The sequence below is a fragment of the Seriola aureovittata genome, chromosome 16 (assembly GCF_021018895.1).
Source record: "Seriola aureovittata isolate HTS-2021-v1 ecotype China chromosome 16, ASM2101889v1, whole genome shotgun sequence".
Lineage (NCBI taxonomy): Eukaryota > Metazoa > Chordata > Actinopteri > Carangiformes > Carangidae > Seriola > Seriola aureovittata.
In genome coordinates, this window is record NC_079379.1 from 13,628,354 (window position 1) to 13,649,941 (window position 21,588).

General features: G+C 41.9%; 1 protein-coding gene across 1 annotated transcript; it reads left to right on the forward strand.

The window, feature by feature from the left end:
• Window positions 1-2,267: 2,267 nt before the first annotated feature.
• mylipa (myosin regulatory light chain interacting protein a) lies at window positions 2,268-20,331 on the forward strand. The gene is made up of 7 exons (XM_056399196.1): window positions 2,268-2,485; window positions 3,823-4,013; window positions 13,703-13,888; window positions 15,497-15,694; window positions 15,851-16,015; window positions 17,114-17,537; window positions 18,525-20,331. The coding sequence occupies exons 1-7, from the start codon at window positions 2,399-2,401 to the stop codon at window positions 18,717-18,719; spliced, it is 1,446 nt and encodes a 481-aa protein (XP_056255171.1). The 5' UTR covers window positions 2,268-2,398; the 3' UTR covers window positions 18,720-20,331.
• Window positions 20,332-21,588: the final 1,257 nt, after the last annotated feature.

Sequence of the window (21,588 nt, forward strand, 5' to 3'; positions counted from 1 at the left end):
TGTCATATCTAGCCACAAACCAGGAGTCTGCAAATGGTCTGTGTCTGTGTGAGAGCCCAGACGGAAAAAAAGAAAAAGATGCCCGACCCCCAAAATTGACCTAGATGTGCAAAGGGAAGTCTTAATAGATAAAATGTTGTTTTGGGATTTTCCCCATTCATCTTACTATAGTTCTTCTTGCAGTTATTATAGCACTGATATTCAGTTCAAAATTATTTTCATAAAACTAATGATTGTTGCTCTTTGGGTTAAAGTATAAAGATGCACCAAGAGAAATGTACAAATACCTAAATTTGTAAGGACAGTATCTAGAGAGTATCTAGAAACAGAATCCACAGCAGATGCTTTTTCAGTGTATCATAGACAACTGTTCATTTATTTATGTTTATTTATCTTCTTACTTCTGGATGCATGTCTGTTGTTGTATTTTGGAGGGATGTGGAACATAGAGTAAGAGAGAGAGAGAGAGAATGTCAGAAAGATGAATCCAAAAAAAGACTCCCACTGGCTGCATACCTGCAGGTGCTCTATGTGTACAGTACACGAGTGTATGTGTGTGTGTGTCTGTTGACTGCTCGGTGAGTACCTCCAGTCCCATGTCGACACTGGATGTTAGGTCACTTGCTATCTTCCTTGCTTTTCCATTTATGGCTGTGATGGCTGCTCAGACTGCATGCCCCTCCGTTCATTCAATGTACACCTTCTTACATCACCTCGGGGTAAAAGGGCAGTAACCACTGTCGACTCCAGACCGGCTGACCTTATCACACACATACGTGTCCCAGCTGATAAAATCTGTTGAGTCAATTTTCGTGCGTAGGGGGCTGCATGTAATTGAGATAGAGAGAGAAAGAAAGTCACTGGAATGATCACAGTTCTCAGAATATCTTCCTGAGCAATTATATTTACCATACTAATATTAATGGTAATAGACAATGTCAGAGGCAAACCACTGTTACATGATAACCCAGTACTTCTGGTGTCATGCTATGGATGGATTACATGCACTCAAATCTTGATGAAAACATTTGTGATGCATCTTTCACATTATATTCAAACTGAATATCTATTTACTGACAGAGAAATACTGAAAGAGAAAAATTCTTGGGGGATTTTTTGTAAAAATGTTTTACTCCAATAGAAGTTACTGGTGCGCACTGGATGCCAAGATTTAAATTAAGGGCAGTTTGGTCAATATGAGATCACTGGTGTTTTTGACATGTAGTGTGTCAAATTTAATTTCATGTCACATTCGTTCTATGTAAATGCTTTCATACAATAATCCTGGAGATCCTGTTGAATCTGAGCCTCCAATGCTACAGGAATGCAGTGGTGGGAGAGGACACAAAAAATATGGAGAGGCTCGCTCCCTCTACTCTAAAATGTCCCCTGGCAGACAGAGCTTGGCTTCCCACCATTCCTACCTAGTGGAAGGATGAGTGTGTGGCTGCAGTTTTCTGGCCTGGCTGTCTCCCACTGTGGAAATTACAACATTTTGTTGCTGAATAATGTATTGTCAAAGAGTGGGTTTTTTTGGAAGAGGTCGAATAAACATTTATTATGAACGCTCTTTCGATAAGTCACCGAAAGAAGAAGCTTCAAGTTATGATCACACTTAAGCCAGGAACCAAACAACAACGCAGCTTATTTCAACCTTATGTTCCTCGCGTTGATAAGGTGGGCCTATAAGTTTAATTGAAGAGTTTACACTGTCAATTTAGCAAAGGTGCCCTTGGTTCAAGAACATTAAGTTGTTTCAAATGTTACACAAGCAGGAATACTATGGGAAAAGTGGGACTGAGTGTGAATCAACGGGGGCTGCTAGCATGAAAAATTCATAAAAGCTTTGGACAGAAACCGCAGACTGGCAAGGCGGAATGTTTTCCCGTTATCACAGCTATTTCTGGACTGCGTTCCCATACATAATTCACACAAACCGAGGGGGGAACCGTATACAAGCCATTAAACTCACCCCAAGGTCTGCTGAAGTTCGCTGAAATGTCTAATTCATTATGAGCAGGTGAGTTGTTGAAAGCCACTTTACGTCCACGAAACAGGCGAGCCAGTTGATGGCGCTGCTCACTCCTCACACTTTCAGGCACGAGGATGTGAGCTCGAGCCGGAGCAGCGCATGTAACGAGACTTCTGATTGGTTAACGTTTTACAGCGATTTTATGAAATCGGCCGTGATTGGACCGCTGTAAGTAGGCGGTGCTGTGCACAGCATTTCATTGATATAGCCTACAGCTGGTGGCTACAGCTTCGCCACATACGGAGTGAAAGGGCTAAGAAAGTGACGAGGGCTCGATGTAGGGGGGTTTTCAAGAAGGCTCGAGAATTGTTTTTTAATTTTTTTTAAAGAGTGGCACACCAAAGATTTCCAGAAGACACAGCCAAAATGCTCTGCCACGTTACTCGTCCGGACTCGGTGGTGATGGAAGTGGAAGTTGATGCGAAGGCGAACGGTGAAGACTGTCTGAATAAGGTAGGCTGAGGTGTAATACACATCACGTTTTGTTGTTATTGTGATACTGTTTAAAACATCATGTCGCAGACAGGCGTGGGCAACAGTGTTATGTCTGTCTTACGAAACTTACAATTTCCCTAAACTTTATATTGTTTGTTTCGTCGATTATTTTGCGAATCAAAAGCTATAGTAAATAAAACGGTTTGAGGAGTTGACGAGGAATACTTTAAGTTGTTTTCGCTGCTTGACACGATATTCAGTGTTAACTACATCAGTAAACAGTAATACCAAAACTGTTGCTACATCTTCCTCATTGTCGCACACGGGGAGGGAGAAAACAAAATGTTCTGCTCCCCACGATGTACAAAATAATGATACCTCTTTTTGTAACAAACCTGAAAAATGTTGATTCATAGTTCAAATGTTTGACTCGACATGCATGTAGGAAAGTTCTGAGACATTGGTAGGAAAGTGCCGACGGTCGCCTCTACCTGCACGGCTTAGTCGGAGGCAGATGGCTTTGTCAAGGTTACTCGAGTTCATTCTTCTGCCTTCTCAAGAACCCATCGCTCCACTCACACTGAAACTTCCGTCTCAGCTAAGTTGTTGCGATATCCTCCCTTCTAAAATGGACAAGAGCAGGGTAGCATATGAACTTTTTTCCTTTCATCTGTTGCCTCAAGTTGTCTTTTTTTCCCTTCCGCTAATAGAGTGAACAGCTATTTCATATGCAAGGCGTATTCCCAACTTGCCGTGGGTATGAATGAGTTTTATCTCAGCCTCCGGGCTCCCTGCAGACGTTCACCAGCAGTTATGTAATAACCTCATGGCCGCTGCCGCTCAAGGGGGCATGGGATTGTGGGTTTGATGAGCCCCTTTACCCCGGGAGAGCCTCCAAGTTTACTTCTATCCTATCGCGAGCTTTGGAATATTGATGGGTTTTATCTGTGAGAGAGTAGCGCTGGGGCAGCAGAAATCCAAATGAACCAAGTGATAAAAAGCACTTTTCTTTCCTTACCCTCATGCAGATACTCTAGTGAAACTATTGATTCCTGCTGAATAAGTCCTTCGCGTCTTACCATCCTCCACTGGGAGGATAAAACCACTGTGGACTGTTTTATTCAAGGTCATCTTAGTCTGCTGACAAAAGTCAAGATGTTAGGACAGCCTCGTTGCTCTATGTGCTATATAATGTGATGCTGCTAACTGTTATAGGAACTTTAAATCTTCCTCTGTCTGAATGATTTAGTGTGTCCCCTATTACTCTTTTCGACACAATTGGTTTTAGAGTCCTTCTTAAATAACTTTGTCTAAAATCCACCTTTTGCAACCCCTTTTCTATCATCCCTGTCCAGGTTTGCCGGAAGTTGGGCATAATTGAAGCGGACTACTTTGGGCTGCAGTTCACAGGCAGCAAAGGAGAGAACCTGTGGCTGAATTTGAGGAATCGAATCTGCCAGCAGATGGATAGTGTGACGCCGTGTCGACTGAGGCTGCGGGTCAAGTTCTTTGTGGAGCCCCATCTCATTCTGCAGGAACAGACACGGTATGTCTACCAACCCATGTGCTGCTGCATAGACATTGTGTGCAGATCTGCTGCGTGAAATTCTTCAGCTTGTCATTAGCCTATCACATTCAAATTTAAATCTGATCTGTGTTTTCAATTAAATATGCTTTTATTTCCTTATGACTGCATGCGACATGCACTGAGGAATACGAGCTGGAAAAAACAAAGCCATCCTCAGTGAGCTCCCAGAGCATAATCTGATCACTTTGTTTCCAACACAGTGGAATGCCCTGTAGTAACCTCTTCCAGCAGCTCTTCCGGGGTTACTATAGGTCATTTTGGTAGAACGCCAGGCAGGAAATGTGATCCAGCAGCTCTGGGGCTATGTGTTGCTCTGTGGCTGCCCCTGGGGACCCTCTGTGTGACAGCCAGGACCTCTGTCACTGCCCCCATTCAACTCAAAATAACTTTTGTTGTGCCTGATGTTGTTGTTTTTTTTTTTTTTTTTTGTTGTTGTTGTTGTCTCGATTGTTTTATGGCCATTTTAGTCTGAACAAAAGGACAGCCCTCGGTTTGACATTTGTGCAGATGCTGATGCAGATGCAAAATGTGTGATAGCACCAGTGTAGGGTGTTTTTCCAAGTAGTTTTTGTTTTCACATGAATGTGTCATTGTGAGTCATCGTTGCAGCTGGTTTTAATAGTGAACTTTTATAACAGTTTTTGAAAGTATTAGGATGTGAATTTCACGTGTGCATTGTGTGATTTCTAGTCACATGTATCTGAAAAATGAATGCTCTATTTCTTTTTTTTTTTTTTTTTTAAGAAACACAATAGTTCACTATAGCAAATAACCTGTTGTAGTGACATCTCCCTTCTCTGCCATATTAGTTTAAACAAAAAAGCTTCTAGTCAGAACAGCACAACAAGCCTCGACAAGTCCAGATCCTGACTCAGTATTCCCCAGCCCCAATTTGTTTGAAGTTATAATTAGAAAGTGCATTTTCAGCCCTCGGAACCTATCCAAGAAACTTGTTTCACGCTGAGTATATAGCGTGATACTGCAGATCTTATATTCTCTCTCAGGCAGTGTCACGAGTGTTTGGTACTGCAGGACTGGATCTGTGGCTCTGGATCGAGGGCACACTAGAGGGGAAATCTGTTTGGTGTCTTTTTAAGCTTTGCCACACTGCTCCTGCCCTCTGTCTCTCACACACAGCATGCCTCTAGAGCTGTTCATTAAACTGACATGTATCTGCCTTGGCCGGCATTTGTCTGGCATTCCAGTAAGCTCTCAGTTTCTCCCCAGTTCACCTACTGTCCCACCACCAGCTCTTTGTCACTCCTTCAACAAGGAAATATAATAACTGTGCTCTGTCCTTCAATAGTTTGTTGTTTTTGTTGTTTTTTTTAATCTCAGTCAGATATAAACTGTCTCTGCTTTCACTTTCTCTCTCTCTCTCTCTCTCTCTCTCTCTCTCTCTCTCTCTCTCTCTCTCTCTCTCTCTCTCTCTCTCTCTCTCCCTCCCTCTCCCTCTCCCTCTCCCTCTCCCTCACCCTCCACCCCACCCCACTCTGGTCCATATTTGGCAACCTTTGAAGAAGAAAGTGAAAGGCAACAGGGGGGTGAGAGAGGGTGAGCGTGGAGGACACTTGGCTGCCTGCGCTCTGACCTCAACTAGATTAGCAGGGGTTATCAACAGATGGCTGGCGTCGGGTGTGTGTGGGGAGGGGGGGGTCATGGGGTTGTGAAAAAAGGTGAGATAAAGATGCGAGACGGCAGGCAGGGGTATGTGGGGTTGCCGTTAATAAATACTCACACATGGCACACACCTCCATGCTGTCAAGTTGTGTGTTTAATTTTGGTGTGGCCTTGATGCCTTCCATCTGCTCACATGTGATTTATAATTTAAGTGGTGGGGGAGAAAACACTGGCCTCAGTTTTTAGAGATGAGCGTGAGATGCTGACAGTGCACAGTAGTAGCATTTTGGGGAGCAACACACACTTCTGGGAAATTACTATGCTGCATTTACAAGGGTCATTTCTGTGAATTACTGTGTTTTTTATATATATATATATATATATATTTATATATTTAATGTTATGTATTATTTTCATGAATAAATGTGGTGTTTAATAGTTCTCTTTATTTTGTAAATCAAAAAAGGGCTTTGAGGACCTGTGAGAGTCCCATTCCACTTATTTCTCGTGCTGTCACCTTTAACCTACTTAAGCTACCGCAGGATTCACCCATCCTGGTCTGTTCAGACTGCAGGCACAGAAGAGTCAGCTATTGCACATTTTTGTTTCTCACATGTCTGCAGGCTGTTTTAAATGAATGGAAAGATCTTCTTAACTAGTTTGAGGAATGTGTGTCTAATTCTTGTCTCCAGAAAATTCATTTTTTTGTCATATTTGCCATGCAGCATGTTTGCTATATTTACAGTGAAAAACACAGTTGGAGACCATTTTAGTCATTAAACCAGTTTATGATTTTATTGAAACTAAAGCCCCTCGACGCACACTCACTTTAAAACAACACAGCATGTTCCTGTAGCTCAGTAATTAGCAAGTGTATGTGGGTTGGTGTAAATGTTCTCAGCAGCTTATGGGCAAAGAACTGGCTAGAGACAACGGATGAATATTAGCCTATAGGGCTAACTCTGGCTCATTTCCAGTCTTTTTCTCTTGATTAATGAGACCAATCCCTATCAAATGAAGTGTAACCAAAAAAAAAAGGTCTACATTGCACAAAAACTCTCAGCCGAGATGAGGGGTGGGCCTCTTCCACGTTGTTCTTATAGGCCTTATTACATAACCTGCAGTGGACTGAGCATGCACAGAGCTGCTTATATAAGCTGATGTGTACTCTGCTGCCACGTAAAGTCTAGCAGGTCACTCTAGTGTTCTTGCTCACATGCAGCCAACTACTTGGATACTTTGTGTTAATTCATTTTTCTCCTTTTGTAGGGCCTACTTGTGCTTGAAAATATTTAGAAAAACATTCTATCCAGACTGAAATGCACATTTTAATTAGTATTTAAACAACAAAGTTTGTGCTGGCTGCTCATAACACAGTTGTCTATTTGTCTGATTTTCTTACAATCAGTAATTAGTTACTTATTAAGCCTTTTGATACGGTTTTTTATTAGGCCCTGCACTTTGGTTGTGTATATCTGTTTTAAGCTGCAAGGTGTAAATTCAGCTTGATTCTGTGGCAGCTGTGTCTTCAGCTTCAAAAACCCACTGCATTTTTCTTTAATCCTTTTTCCTTCTCTCCCAGCCTTCTTTTATGAATGTAGTATTTCACTTTCTGTAAATGTGTAAAATTGGCTCTCGGGGTGGCTCCTTCTCCTCTCTGAGCTTCTTTATTGCGCAGCCGATGGTGCTACATTGAACAAAGACTGGAGCTGGGCTGACCTTCCAGGAGTTTGAGGTAGTTCCTTCTGAACTGAAAGATGTGTCCAACAGCTTAGTCTTTTTCTTTGCTTTTATTTTTAAAAGCAGTTCTGCAAAACATAGTTGTTTACAAGACATCTAATTTGCATTCATCTCTATTGCCATAATGTATCCACTGATGTGTTACTACAGAAAACGCACTTTTCATTGGTTAAGGGATACTGAGCCAAGGGCCTCAACAACAGCCTGTCTTATCTGCATCATTTAACACCATTTGCTGGGGGGTGTTTCTGGTTTAAATATGTGAATGTTTCCCCTTCATTAGCCCTCGTATTTAGCATTCTGATCAGGCAAATGTTGGATGCCCTCAAAGGGCACAGCTATTAGCACAGGCTTTATCAGAGGTCCTGATTGTTAACCTGCTTACCCCCTTTGAGGCTGAGCTTATCTTTAACTTAAATCCAAACCAAAATACAAATGACTTTGAAGCAAGGAAGATTTATTTTAATAATTGCATCTCTGAATCAGAATATTTACATGTAAGGTTACTTGTGTTCTTTCCGGAGGAAGCGTTCCTTGACTAATAGTGTCACAAATTATTATATAAATGGAGCACAGTATTGGGGGGGGGTGGGGGTTAGACAAATATTTAAATCCAACTGTAAGGACAGTGCTCTCTTGATGTCATTGGTCTGTGTTCCTCCTCCTTATATAATACCAGGCAGTCCAAGTACATGCTAGTCAGGGAATGCATTTGCCTGCCTTATGGCCTTATGACAGACTATTGATCTGTCCAGGGTTTTTCCTTGCCTCTCCCCCAGTGCATGGTGGGATAGCTTCCAACCCTACGTAGTGTTTTGTAGAATGGATCAACTGAGAAAAGTTTTTCCGAAAGAACATGCCAACACATTTACATTAAGTAACGTTTAGTAATACATTGCACGAGCCGACAAAATCCAGACACTACTTCTTCAACTGAATGCTCTGCAAAAACAAGTTTAGGTAATTTATTCAGGTCACACACGAGTTATCATTTTCAGCTCACTGGCAGGCTACAGAGACAATCAAGTCAAACATCACACAAGATGCTTATGGGTCCTGGAGTGTTCAAAAACACCACCCGAGCTTTAACAGGCGTGCTCCACCATCAGTAATTAGTCACTTTTACTTTGCCCGTGAGTTTCTTTTCTCCTTCATTTGTTTTGCACTTGAGTAACCTAGCCCTTGTTTGCCCCGTTTGAAATCATAACGGTAGCGCTTGCCCAAGAATGACAGATTTGTTATTTGTTTGGCAGCTGAATTTAGGATTGATGCTGGACTTTAATCACTATTTTACCATCCAGTACAGAGCATCAGCCTGTAATCCAAGGCATTTAGCATACAAACGGCTTCATTGTTTTATTGCTGTATAGCTTTCAGTTCAGCTCAGCACAGAGCAAAGGCGTCTGTGTTTATATTTTAATGCTTGGAATTATTGTTTTGCAACTTTCTGTTAAATAACACAATTAAAACTTCACTAAGTGTCTTAGTCTCCAACTTTCCTTTCAGCCCACACCTTGGGAGAAGATCTTCAGCAGAGTTTACTATAGGTCATTGACAGCTAGTAACCTCACAGCACACACAGCTCCTGGCAGTATCTTATTTGACTAGCTTACAAACCGCATTGTTGAGAGCCCAACCGATGAGGTCTGAAACTCTACTGGTGATTGGCTGGGTGAGTTGCAGTCTGCAGGCAGAGGTGTTGGGTTTCAGCTTGTGGGGACGTTTTGTTCTTCTGTGTAGTGAACCGTCTGACATTCTGCCTTCTGGGGGAACAGACACTCGGTTGGGGGAGAAAACATTAAAATGAGACTGGTTTCATAGATGGGCAGAACAGACTGGAGAGAGTTTAGTTGACTTGGTTGTCTCTGTTATTTCAAAAGATACAACATGTTCTTTTTTTTTTTTTTCCTCCTCTGGCACCAGAGCACATTTAAAAACTTGTAAAGATTTCTTGACTATAAAAATACATTTCAAATGCTTCAAGACAGAGTTGATTTTAAAATAAACAAACACTGCATTTTAGGATATTTTAGCATTCAAAATATATTGGTTCAAAGACTGGGTAAAACAAATCAGGTGAAAAACTTGAATCATCTCATCCCCATCCCCTCAGTTCAGCTCTGCAGCCAGTGACCTATTTTCAGATATTCTTTGTCGGTCTTCAGCCCTGCTTTAATTGAATTATTCCAGCCAGGCAATCAAGTATTCAAACATTCCTGCAGCACCCTGCACAACCCCCCCACCCCCCACTCCCACACCCCCCCACACAACCACTGTTTTGAATAGCATTTTATTTCTCCTGTATTGTGTTAGCATTCACAGGAGTATTATGACCTCTTAATGGTTTGATTATGGGTTATCTATGAAGGACAAAACAATGATGAGGTGTATACAATGTAAAACAGTAGGCCAGGATACTTTGGTGTCAGTGCACACTTCCTGGCATTCATTCTGCATGTCTGGTGTGTTGGTGAGCACTAGTCTAAAGAACAAGGCAACACTCTGATTACTCTAGTGTTGTTGTTGTTGTTGTTTTTTGTTGTTTTTTTTAAAGTTCACTTCACGGATGACTCTGTAATGATGCATGTGCAAATGTGTCTGGATAGTGATGCATATTGGTCCCTGACATGGTGAATCAAACAAACTGAATCATACAGAGGAGGGGTCTAGTTGCTGATGGTGAGTCTGATGCAGCCTGGCAATCTGTCGCAGAAAGAGACAACATTTAAGTCCTGTGATTCTGCCGAGCCAAGTCGCTCTCATGGGAGTCACAGTGAATTAAACTCTATCATCTGCTCGAATGCCCTTTCGGTTCAGCACGGGGGTCATCTGTACATCCTTTTGTCTCTCGGGATGTCACGTTGGTCACAGGCCTGTGTAAAACCGGTGTTTAAACAGCCTCTGTTTTTAAAAGGCTGCCCTGACACATCAGTTTTAAATGTTTTGCCCACTCAGGAAACATTTCAAAAAAGGAAATATTGCTAGAAATTTGCAGAAGTCTTTTTGTCCATCTCAACAAATCAGCCTCAAACACCATGTTGGAGACACTGTATGTGGATTTATGGACTCTTGTTTCTCCCATGCCCTTAGTGTAGGATAGAGCTTGACAGGTGCTGAGGCAGCACATCACCGCCTGAGCAGGCTGATCCTTGAACAGCCGTCTAGGAAGCTGTCTGCTTAGTATAGAGGACAGGCAGGTATAGATAGAAGAACAGGAAAAATATGAGTAAACAGTTTCTAGAACAGCCGGGAAGTGTTGAAAATTTGTACAAAACATTTGCTCATGCCGCAATCATAGCAAGTTATGTGAGTTTTCATTGCAGCACAAAGTTGAAACAGAAACGGCGTGAGAATTTTGTTACATTCTGCGTGTGAAGCAACTGTGCATTGTCGGTGTTAGTCATGTTTTCGTGATGCTTGACAGCGTGCGTATCTGATGCATCTCATTCACCCGCGGGCAATTCAGGCAGGAACAGCTATCGATGAACTGTAGTTACCTCTGTTAACCTGTCCTACTGTACAGTGTATAATGGGTGTTTTCTTCCAAGCTACAGAATTTTTGGCCTGAGCTCAGTAAAAGACGCACACCTGTTTACACACATGTGAGCACCCACAAGTCAGATGTCTTGCTCAGCAGCCCAGAGGCCACAAGTTACATATCTAAGACTACAGTGTCACAAGTGGTTGGTTAAGCGAGACAATACTGATGTTTAAGTGTCCCAACAATAACAGTGGAGGACTTGAAGCGTTTAATATGTTAAAATGTCTTGCTCAGTGTTACAGTGACCAATATTAACCTCTTCCCAATCCCCGCTTGAACTCGAGTAACCTCCGCAGCTTGCCCTATAGTGACTCTTTGTCGGCACCCTGTAGTAAACTCCCAGGCAAGTCGGCCCTATTGTTTGCGTCAGGCAGGTAGCAAACTAGCAGCGCTCCATCACATGATGCCTGCTGGGCCTGACACAATAGAGCACAGTGTTTGTGTGTGTGTGCGTTGGAGGGAATGGGATGTTTAACACCATATCAAAGCACTGTTTGTTATGCCTGAGGCTAGTCAGCCATGGGGCTTCGTTGTTATGGTCTGGCTTGATCAGGGGTGGTGTAAGCTGACTTTGAGTGCCTCATGGCTGCTTTTGCTGCTGTCGATACTCCTTGGAAGCACTGAATGTCTGCCTGGACGGGGTGTGTCTGTTTTGTTGCATGCTGAAGCAGTTACAATACAACACACGCGTGTTCTGCGACCAGGTGTGCCGCACTCCCTCAGGAGTCTGGGTTTTTAGTCCCATAAGATGACGGAGGAAACATCACCTTCAGCTCGCTCACATGTTCCCTGTAGTTACCACGAGACATCTCAGCAAGATGCGCTTTCTACATAAACAAAACACAATGGGTTTATGTAAACTTTAATAAAAGGGATGTTGTGTGCTACCATCCCCCTCCACTCAAAATGTCCCTTTAAACCCTCTCAAATATCCCGAGGCCACAGTGTGACCTGATTTGCACAAATGAAAAATGTCTCTCTTTGCATCATGCCTCAAAGAGAAGGGGTAGCTCATGGGAAATTTCTTAGCGGAAATAATGAGCAGTTTGAGGTGCAATTTGCTTTAGTCTTAATATATTGGGGTGTGATGGGCCAAAATATTCACAGCTTTTCTTTACACATTAAACTGCTACTGTTACAGGAAGCTGAAGTCATAGTTTCACTTTCTCGTTTTGGAAGGTGAGGTCTATAGATAAGAGCATACAGTGTGTGTTGTGTTCAATCTGGTAGGGTTACTTTAGGTCACTGTGTGCAGGGACCCTGTTACACTGAGGCTGGGTATAAAGTTTTGTTTAATGTGGGAAGAAGTCAAAGTCAAGACGTTAAAATGAAAGAACTCAAGTCACCAGGCGCAGCAACAGGAAGAAAGCTGCCCAACTGGTTTGTGTTCACACAAGCCGGTGACCTGAATCAGGCTGGTGCCTCTGCAGTCTTCTTAGATGTTGCCGTAGGTCATCTCACGGAGGGATCTGTTTAGGTCACTTTAGTTCAACGTTCTCCGTGATGCAAGGACTGAGTCAGGCAGGGTGTTACTCCTTTTGACGTCTCGTCTCCTGCTGCGGGAAGGAAAGAATTCCTCACATCTTCTGGTCAAAACAATGGAAAGGCCCTGATCTGCCATGGCTTATTTTTTTGGAGAATTTCGCTGTTTTCCTTGGCCACGCCAGAACTCGGTGTTCTCATTTAATCGTTCAGCCCAAACAATAACAATATTTGTTTTTGACCACTATTAATCTTTTGAACTATTTTCTCATCTGTCACTTCATAAGCCCACCTCATTTTGAACAAGGAGAGTGGTCCTTTAGAAATCACACACACACACACACACACACACACACACACACACACACACACACACACACACACACACACACACACACACACACCCCAGCCCAAAAAAAAAAAGGAAGAAAAAAAAAAAAGTCTGGCAACACAAGATTGGTAACTTGGCTTGTGTTTAAATGGACACATTGCAGGAGATTATTGAATCACATTTTTTATTCAACGAGACACGGGCGGGATGCTGGCCAATGTAACTCCTTTTTTAAGCTTTGTTACTGCATTCAACATTGAGGTTTAACACTTTACAGTTCAAAGTAGTGGTTACACAATACATCACACATATGCGGTACAAGCACAATTGGCCATTGAGTCAACAGGTTAAATGTTCCTTTAAACTTTCTCTACACGAGAAAACTGCCATTCAGTCCTTTAACGTCTTCTCCTCTCTCAGCTTCCACTTTCAGAGCCTATAGTGAATTCGCACACAAGGAAGTTGTAATAGCATGTTTTTGAGGAAGAGATTGAAAAAGAGAAAGTGGAATCATCGTGACAACTCAGCAAATGTCACAGTTGCCTTTTTCTTTCTGCTACACACACACACACACACACACACACACACACACACACACACACACACACACACACACACATACACACACACACCTGCTGTCTTTGGTGAAATTCTAGCTTTATAACGACCACCTGCTTAGCCTGTGTCTGCCCCCGATGTCGTGACTCCTCAACCATCACACATGGTGCTCAGCTGTCCATGAATGGACGCTGCTTGGAGCACGAACATGTTTGGGATAAGACACACACAGATAGAAAACAGTAATTATTTATAAAGAGACATAAATTGTCTTTGTGTAATTCAGTTGAAATGTGTTCACCAAAGGCTTTTCCTCAATAGACCGCAATAAGATTTCCATTTTGACCCATGTTCTTTTTTCTTTCTGTCCACCAGACATCTCTTCTTCATGCACGTGAAGGAGGACCTCCATAACGGTCACCTACGTATGGGCTCAGAACAAGCAGAGGAGCTGAGCGCACTCCTGGCACAGGCCGAGTTTGGCGACTACAACCAAAACACAGCCCAGTACTGGTACTCAGAGCTGTGTGGAGAGGAGCCCAGCACAGCCACTATTGACAGGTAAAACAATATCTCAGAAACTCAGCATAATCTTGTAGGGCAGCCCAAAATTCACATTGTTCACATCTCCACATCTGACTGCAATGGAAACATTACACTGACCTGAAAGCCTGAAAACATCACTAATGATGATGGAGGTTTGTGGGTAATTTACCCAAATAAACCAGACTTTGAACAGAATTTGATCTCTTAAACGTGCAGATTAGAATGGTTCTGGCCAGTCATTGAACCTGTTGACCTTTTCTCTGTCAGCGCTCCTAAAGCTCTGCCCCCTCACTATCTCTGAGGGAGGTAGGACTCCACCCCATAAAGACATGACCAAAAGTAAATGATGCATCATGCCCATGAGACAACAATGGTATAACACGACAGCTGGTGTTCAAGGAAATGAAAGGAAAGAAATTTTAAGCAAAAAACCAAAAACTTCTTCACTAATTTTAACTGATAGTGGTGTCTTTTATATTTGCAGTGTTTTCCTACATTGTCATGTCTGCCTTTTAAGCCACAGCAACTTCTCTTTTTTTTTTTTTATCTGAGGTGTAAGACTTTAGATAGGGGGTACATCAGACATGGCCACACTGTGTGTGTGTGTGTGTGTGTGTGTGTGTGTGTGTGTGTGTGTGTGTGTGTGTGTGTGTAGCCAGTTTGACAGCGAACACACACACGCAGATTAGCTGAACAGAGCAGCTGACGAGATCAGATAGCATGTGTTTGCAGAATTCCACTGACAGATTCTCCCACTGTACATCTTGAGTGTTTTCTCTGTAAACAAAAAGAGTGTGACAAAGTTTCACTACTGCACGGATTTAGACTTTTCTTTTTCAGTTGGTGTCTCTTGCTCTTATGTAAAAAAAGGGGGGGGGGGGTTACATGTCTGTGCCCAGGGTCCCTTTGTCTCATAATTCATCCATGCCCAGCCTGCCTACAACTGTTGGGACTTTGTCCAGAAACTTCTGCACTATTTCCATTTTGTAGTTAAAGCCTTTGGAGTGCCTTCTGGAACCATTTGTTGTGCACATGGTACCGTTCCTCAAATGTTCAGCCTCTTACATTATACAATATCAACCCCATCTGCCAAACCTGTTACATTAAACATTTTATCCATGTGCCATGTTGAACTAGCAGGCACTGCTGTTCATTGCTCCACCTACACTTAACCCCAGCCTGTTTATGTATGCAGGATGCATTCTCCAGCAGCTATTTTCTATAAATGTCATAGAATCATGCTCCAACTTGTGGATCAATGCGGTATACATATGCCACTATGAATTTCTCACCACAGTCTGTAAGAATTAGGAGGCTTCGCTGGCCAAGAGAAGCATTCAGTTGTGCTGCTTAAGCATTGATCTTTTAAGTATAGTTGTCAGAAACGTAGCAGTTTGACATCAGCGCTTTCTGCCTGAAGGCGTTTGCGGCGTTGACGGATAAAACACACTCTAGTCTTGCATTTAACCTGCTTGTATAATACACTTGTCACAGTGGGTGTTTCTTGATATAAGATCATCTTAGTCATAAAGCTTGTGTCAGAAAATGTCCAAAAGCGTGAAATAAACTTTAAATGATTGTCTTTCTTTCCATCTCTTCCCCACCCTCCTCCTCCTCCTGCAGTATTGTATCCAGACATAAAGCTCTAGAAGGTTTGAGCCAGGGCTCAGTGGAGTATCAGGCCCTGCAGCTGGTCTCCTCTCTGGAGCACTACGGAGTGGAGTGGCACTGGGTCCGCGATGCAAATGGGCAACGGATGGCTATAGGAGTCGGCCCAGAGGGCATTGCCATTTGCAAAGAGGACTTCAGCTTAGTTAACAGGTATGCTACACCTAGATATAGTAATAAGTCTAATGTTTTAGTGATGGGAGTTTATGGTGCATTGGGTATCAAAAAGGCAAGTTGCATGCATGTTTTTGTCTTTAACAACGTTCAGTATGTAACCATTTTTCTTCTTCTTTCTTTCGTTATTTTTAGAATAAGCTATCCCGTCATTCAGATTGCCACACAGTCGGGGAAAAGTGTGTATCTGACAGTTACCAAGGACACGAACGACAGTGTGGTGCTTCTGTTCAAGTTGATAAGTAACCGAGCAGCCAGCGGTCTGTACCGGGCCATCACAGAGACCCACGCCTTCTACAGGTGAGCGCAAAAGATCTACAGTGTTTAATCCCAGATCAGTGGCTCACATACACTCTGAGGATATAGAATGAAGCTGTGCAGACGCAGTGGATTGGAGTGGATTCAGGCCCTCTAATAACTTCGCACAAAGTCAATAAAGCCTTTAATTAGTAGAGACAGTTAGTCAGTTACGGACTGTAGCTCTCCTCATATGGTGAGCAAAGATAAAAGTTAAAATTAATTTAAGCTCTGCTGCTAAATTGAGTTCTGTTTTTCTATATGACAAGTCTGTCAGCAGTCTTGGCTACAGCTCTTAGTCATTGCACTAGTATGACCTGCTTTAGAACACACCTCCAAGCCACATCTTGTTATGATAATGTAAAGCAGTTTATTGTCCTTCACTAAAGACCAGTAGATTATGAGGTGGAGAAAAACCTGACCTAAACGTGTTCTGTAGAGACTCATTCTGCTCTACTTGGCAAGCTTTCTGAGTATGCATTTTCCCACATTTGTACACACTGACTAAGTGTGTTCCTGTTCCCTTTTTACCCATTTTTATGGTATAAATACATGCAAAGTGGGACACACAGCCACATAAAACATGTCCTTGACCCGAATGAGTGTTGATGGAAACATGGATTGCAAAGGACAATCTTAAGTGGGCAGAAATGGCATTTTTACTTTCCATAGGCAGCGTGTGCGTGTAAAATTTGCAGTGAGCAGGGACAATTCAAATGGCTGAGCTATGAAATTGTTCTCAGTCAAAAGGTACAAAAGACAGCCATGTCCTTTTGTTTCAGAGATGGGTTTTAGCTCAGAGTCTGCAGATTTTTCTTTTCTTTTTTTTTTTCATGCATGTCTTCATCCTGCTGCTCAGAAAAAAGTGTTCAGTGTTTATCTCACTGTGGTAAATGTGGCATCAGAACAGGATGAACATCAGGTGGCTAAATAAACCGTGCAAGGGGAATAATAAATAAACAGAAACTCTTCTGAACAATGAGTGCAAGAAAAGGTCTTACTGCGGAGAAATCCATTAGGTAAGGCGGATGATTTTATCAAAACTGGATACGTTTGCTGACAGAAGTTATCATGTCTTTTTTTTTTTATTTTCATTTCCAGGTGTGACACAGTTACAAATGCAGTGATGATGCAGTACAGTCGAGACTTCAAGGGCCACCTTGCTTCACTCTTCCTCAACGAGAATATCAACCTGGGCAAGAAATATGTTTTTGACATCCGCCGCACTTCTAAGGAAGTGTATGACCACGCCCGTCGCGCACTCTACAACTCTGGTGTCGTGGACCTGGTGTCCCGCTCCGGCAGCGGGGAGCGCTCCTCTCCCTCGCGCTCCCCAAGCAGGGACAACCAACAGGACGAGGGGCTGGACTGCGGCAGCTGCCAGCAGAGCCGAGCTCTGCAGGAGAGGCTGCAGAAGCTCAGAGAGGCTCTGTTGTGCATGCTGTGCTGCGAGGAGGAGATAGATGCTGCGTTCTGCCCCTGCGGCCATATGGTGTGTTGCCAGACCTGTGCAAATCAGCTTCAGGTGAGACTCTTCTGAAGACTTTTCTGTGAAAGACTGAGTTCATTAGCCACAGGAGGAGGTGAAGGGGGGGGGGGTCAGCACTACCTTAGAAGTAGTACTTGTAGTAGCTTGAAAACCAAAGTTTGACTTTGTTTTTTGCTTGGTCCAGGACTTAAGACACCCCAGCATGCTCTGAGTTTGCAGCTATAACGAAAGCTCTTTAATTATACTTAAGTTCCAACCTCTCATCCTTTTATGGTCTTTTAAGCAACATCCAAAGCTTTGCTTACACTCTGCTGACCTGATTGTCCCTTCACTTAATCAGCTAAATGTTGCCCATCTTTGTGAAAGCAGATGGTGTGTGTGTGTGTGTGTGTGTGTGTGTGTGTGTGTGTGTGTGTGGTGTGTGCACGGACACGTGTGAGTTTGTCTTTATGAAGGGATTATAGCAGCCAGGCAAATCTCCCTTCCATTAACTCAACTAGGAGACGTGACCCAGCTAATAGATGTGTGTGAATGAGTCAGTAGAAACTTAAAACAAGAGAAGGAAAGAAAGTTCCTCTGACTTCAGCAAAGCTATGGAAACAGTTTTCACATTGTAGCAGTTTTTAATGATTTAACTTGCCTTGGCTCCTACTGTAAGATATTTTCCATGTGTCTTTGAATCTTAACAGTGATATTTTGTCTAATGACCTGAGTGATAACGAATTAGTTTCCTGAATGAAAGCTGTTCTCTGTGACTGTTACATATTCTCTTAGCTTGCACTCGTCTTTGCTGGTTTCGAGATTTCTTTTGGGTGTGAGATGAAGTCTGGATAAGCATGGCAAAATATATTTCCAATATTGACAATAATAATATATTTGTTCAAATTTAGCTCAGCTTCACTTTTCCAGCTCTTTATCACATCCAACCAGAACTAACATGTAACTCTTTAGCCTTTGTTTATTTTCTGATACTCAAATACTAGAACACTATGTGCCTAATCCTTTTCCTTTCTGTTCCCTCAGTTGTGTCCTGTGTGTCGATCAGAGGTGGAGCACGTGCAGCACGTCTACCTGCCCACCTGCACCAGCCTGCTGAACCTGACGCTGACCGACAACCACAAACACCACAGCAACATCCCAGCACCCATCCACAGAGAGACGGCCTCTCCTCACACCTGCTCCACCACCGAGTATGAACATAAGATCTACCACACATAAAGGCAACTCCCACTAAAGCCACCAAACTCCATTACGAACACTTTGAAGCTGTACCAGCCGGATCATGGTTTCATAAAGAAGGAACATTTCTCGTCCCTCTGTGTTTCCTGCCCGGAGCTACCAAACGCATAGGAACTCTGAGCATAATCAAAGATCAACACACTCAAACCACTCCCTCAACTAGTGTGTGTGTGTGTTTTTATTATTTCTTTGTGTAGTTGCTTCTGAATATTTTTTTTATTTTTATTTTTTTTTTTTTTTTTTTTGTGCATCATTCTGTCCAAATCTTGTTTGTTTTAAACATCATTATCCCCTGCCACAACATGGTTTTAGATTATGCTCTTATTGTCCTTGTTCAATAAATTATTGCATCAGTTGACCTGATACAGAATAGAAACATTGTTTTATTTTTGAATTATGCTTTTTTTTTAATTTGTTGTTTTGCTCGTTTTTCTTTGGTCCATATCAGGCTCCAAGCCTCACAACCCGAACCATATGATGAACTGTGTTTTACAATAGCTAAACACTGTGTGTAATGGTTGAGTCTTTTTTTTTTTTTTTTTTCCATTTACATCCTGACATTTTAAAACTTATGTTTGATTTGAGAACTGAATTTTTATGGTGTAACAGAGTGAAATGCATTTTTATATATTTTATTTTAGTGTTTGTTTTTCATGTTCCTTGTTTTTCATGCCAATGAGGATGTGTTTAGAGGCTAAGCAGCACTGCTCTGGGTGTAGCACTGCATTGTTAGACGCAATAGCTCTCTTCTTGTAATCACGGGGTCGAGTGGGGGTCTTGAAGGTTTTCTTTAGCCCACCAGAACTGTATCTTACTGACACTCCCTCAACCTCTCACACCTCGAAACGGGTCTTGATGATTAACTGCCACTTTGTCTAAAACAACAAGCCTGGTTTAATAGGCTGCTGCACCTTTACATATGTGTCTCCATGCCAACAGAAAGGTAGAAATTAAGAGCACTAAAAGCCTTTTCTTAGTAGACACAGAACTGCAGTTATTTATGGAAAAAGAAATAGGAATTTGTCCAGAAGCAGCTGCTTCCTCTGAAAACCTCAGCTATAAATTTCTTCTCTGGGTGTACTAGTGACTTCCTTTTGATATTTTAAAGGGTACTAGGAGATCTGCCTGTGCAATACTTGCTTGCTTTTTGAAAAGCTTCTCACTTTCAAGTTTTATTTAATTTCAAAGACTATTGAGAGAGAGAGAGAGAGAAAAAAAGAAAATTACATTGTCACTTTATCAAGGAAGTTTTCCATGTGTCTGTAGGGGGTTTGGCCTTAATGTAGCAGCAACACTGTTTATTATAAACTTTCCACAGACTTTTTTTTTTTTTTTTTTTTTTTTTTTTCTGGCAAGAAAAGGAAAACTTTATTTCTTTTAATGCTGACTCGATTAAGCTCAGTCACTGCAGGGGAAGGACTTTTTTTTTTATTATTTTTCATGTTGTACAAGTAGCGATTTGTTTCTGTTTTCTGAAGCAAAAGCCACTATGCTCTGTAAAATAACTCTTAGAATTAAATCTTTTTTTTTATATATTCTGCTTTTAACAAAAGAGAAAGTATTAATAAAGTTGTTTTATAAAAACAAAGACCCTGGAGTTGTGAACCATGTTTTTTGTGCATCTCCTTGTTGAAAGCTCCTTATTCGGGGCCAGTAAAACCAAAGAATGACTTTCAAGAATAATAATATACTGTATTGCATGCTGGAATAAATACAGGTTGTTTAGGTGCACTAATGATTTTAATGGGTACTAGACAGTAGGATCCACTAGAAACATCTCAAAATAAATCAGAATTTTTTTTTTTTTTTTTTTTCCTTGCTTTCTTTTTAACATTTTTGTTTTTTGAAATGCTGGATATTTTTACATCTTCAGGACTTACAATAACTTACAATAGGACATATCAGAGAAGGAAAAATGGAAAGGAAACAACTGCTCGCAAATCATGTCCACTGCAGTCACAACCTATGATAAGAGGGTTTTAAAAGGTAACCAAATCAAAAAAGTTGGAAACAACTGCACTGGGGTGATTAGCTACCAGCCATTTCCCTCATAACACTGTCACATTCATAAGATGAGGCCCTTGTTCCAAGTGGCAGATTTACTGATAGATAATGACTGGAAAGTTTTTACACAGTGTAGCCACATGGAACCTCCTTAAATTAGACCAATGTTAATGTCAGTCATGAGACTTGTTTTTGGTTTTACTCAGAAAAGTTACAAAGAAAATCAGTGAACCTGCTGTGTTAGAATAATCAGGGCCCAGAGGTTTCTGATAAGACATGTTAAGAAGAGTAAGGGCAAATTGTTTTTGTTATGACCTGTAATGCTGTGTGAGTCGGATACCTGCCATGACTTTAGTCATCAGTGTCTACAGCACCCCAGGTGGATATAACACTAAAAGGTCAGTGCATCATTTGTCACTGTCAGGCTGGGAAAAGCGAGCTGAAAGCTGCACAGTCTGTGGTGCAAAGACGCTCTCTGTGTTGATGAGAAATGACAAGCTCCACTGGACTGTGATTCTAAAGTAAAAAAAAAAAAAACGAGAGTTAAGAACAGCAGCTATTTATTAGTCTGACTTTATCCCCTCTCTGAACCCCTCTGTCTTTCCATGACCTTCTGCATCTCTCCTCTCTCTTCTCTTATCTGTTTTGTCGTTCTCAAGCATCACTGGCATTAAATGAACTTCAAAGACACTGACAGCCAGTGGGTGGTGGGGTTGGGCGTATCCATGCAGAACCCCTGCGTTATTGTAGGTTAAAAAATAACACAATAAGTAGCCTAGCATCAAATAGACTACTATCTGGCTGTAAAGTTAAACTTTTATCTTCAAGATACAAGAAAGTGAAA

Coding starts and splice junctions, on each gene's coding strand:
- mylipa (XM_056399196.1), top strand. CDS start 2,399: ATGCTCTGCCACGTTACTCGTCCGGACTCGGTGGTGATGGAAGTGGAA. Junction 2,486..3,822: donor GTGAAGACTGTCTGAATAAG/GTAGGCTGAGGT, acceptor ATCCCTGTCCAG/GTTTGCCGGAAGTTGGGCAT. Junction 16,016..17,113: donor GAGACCCACGCCTTCTACAG/GTGAGCGCAAAA, acceptor TTTCATTTCCAG/GTGTGACACAGTTACAAATG.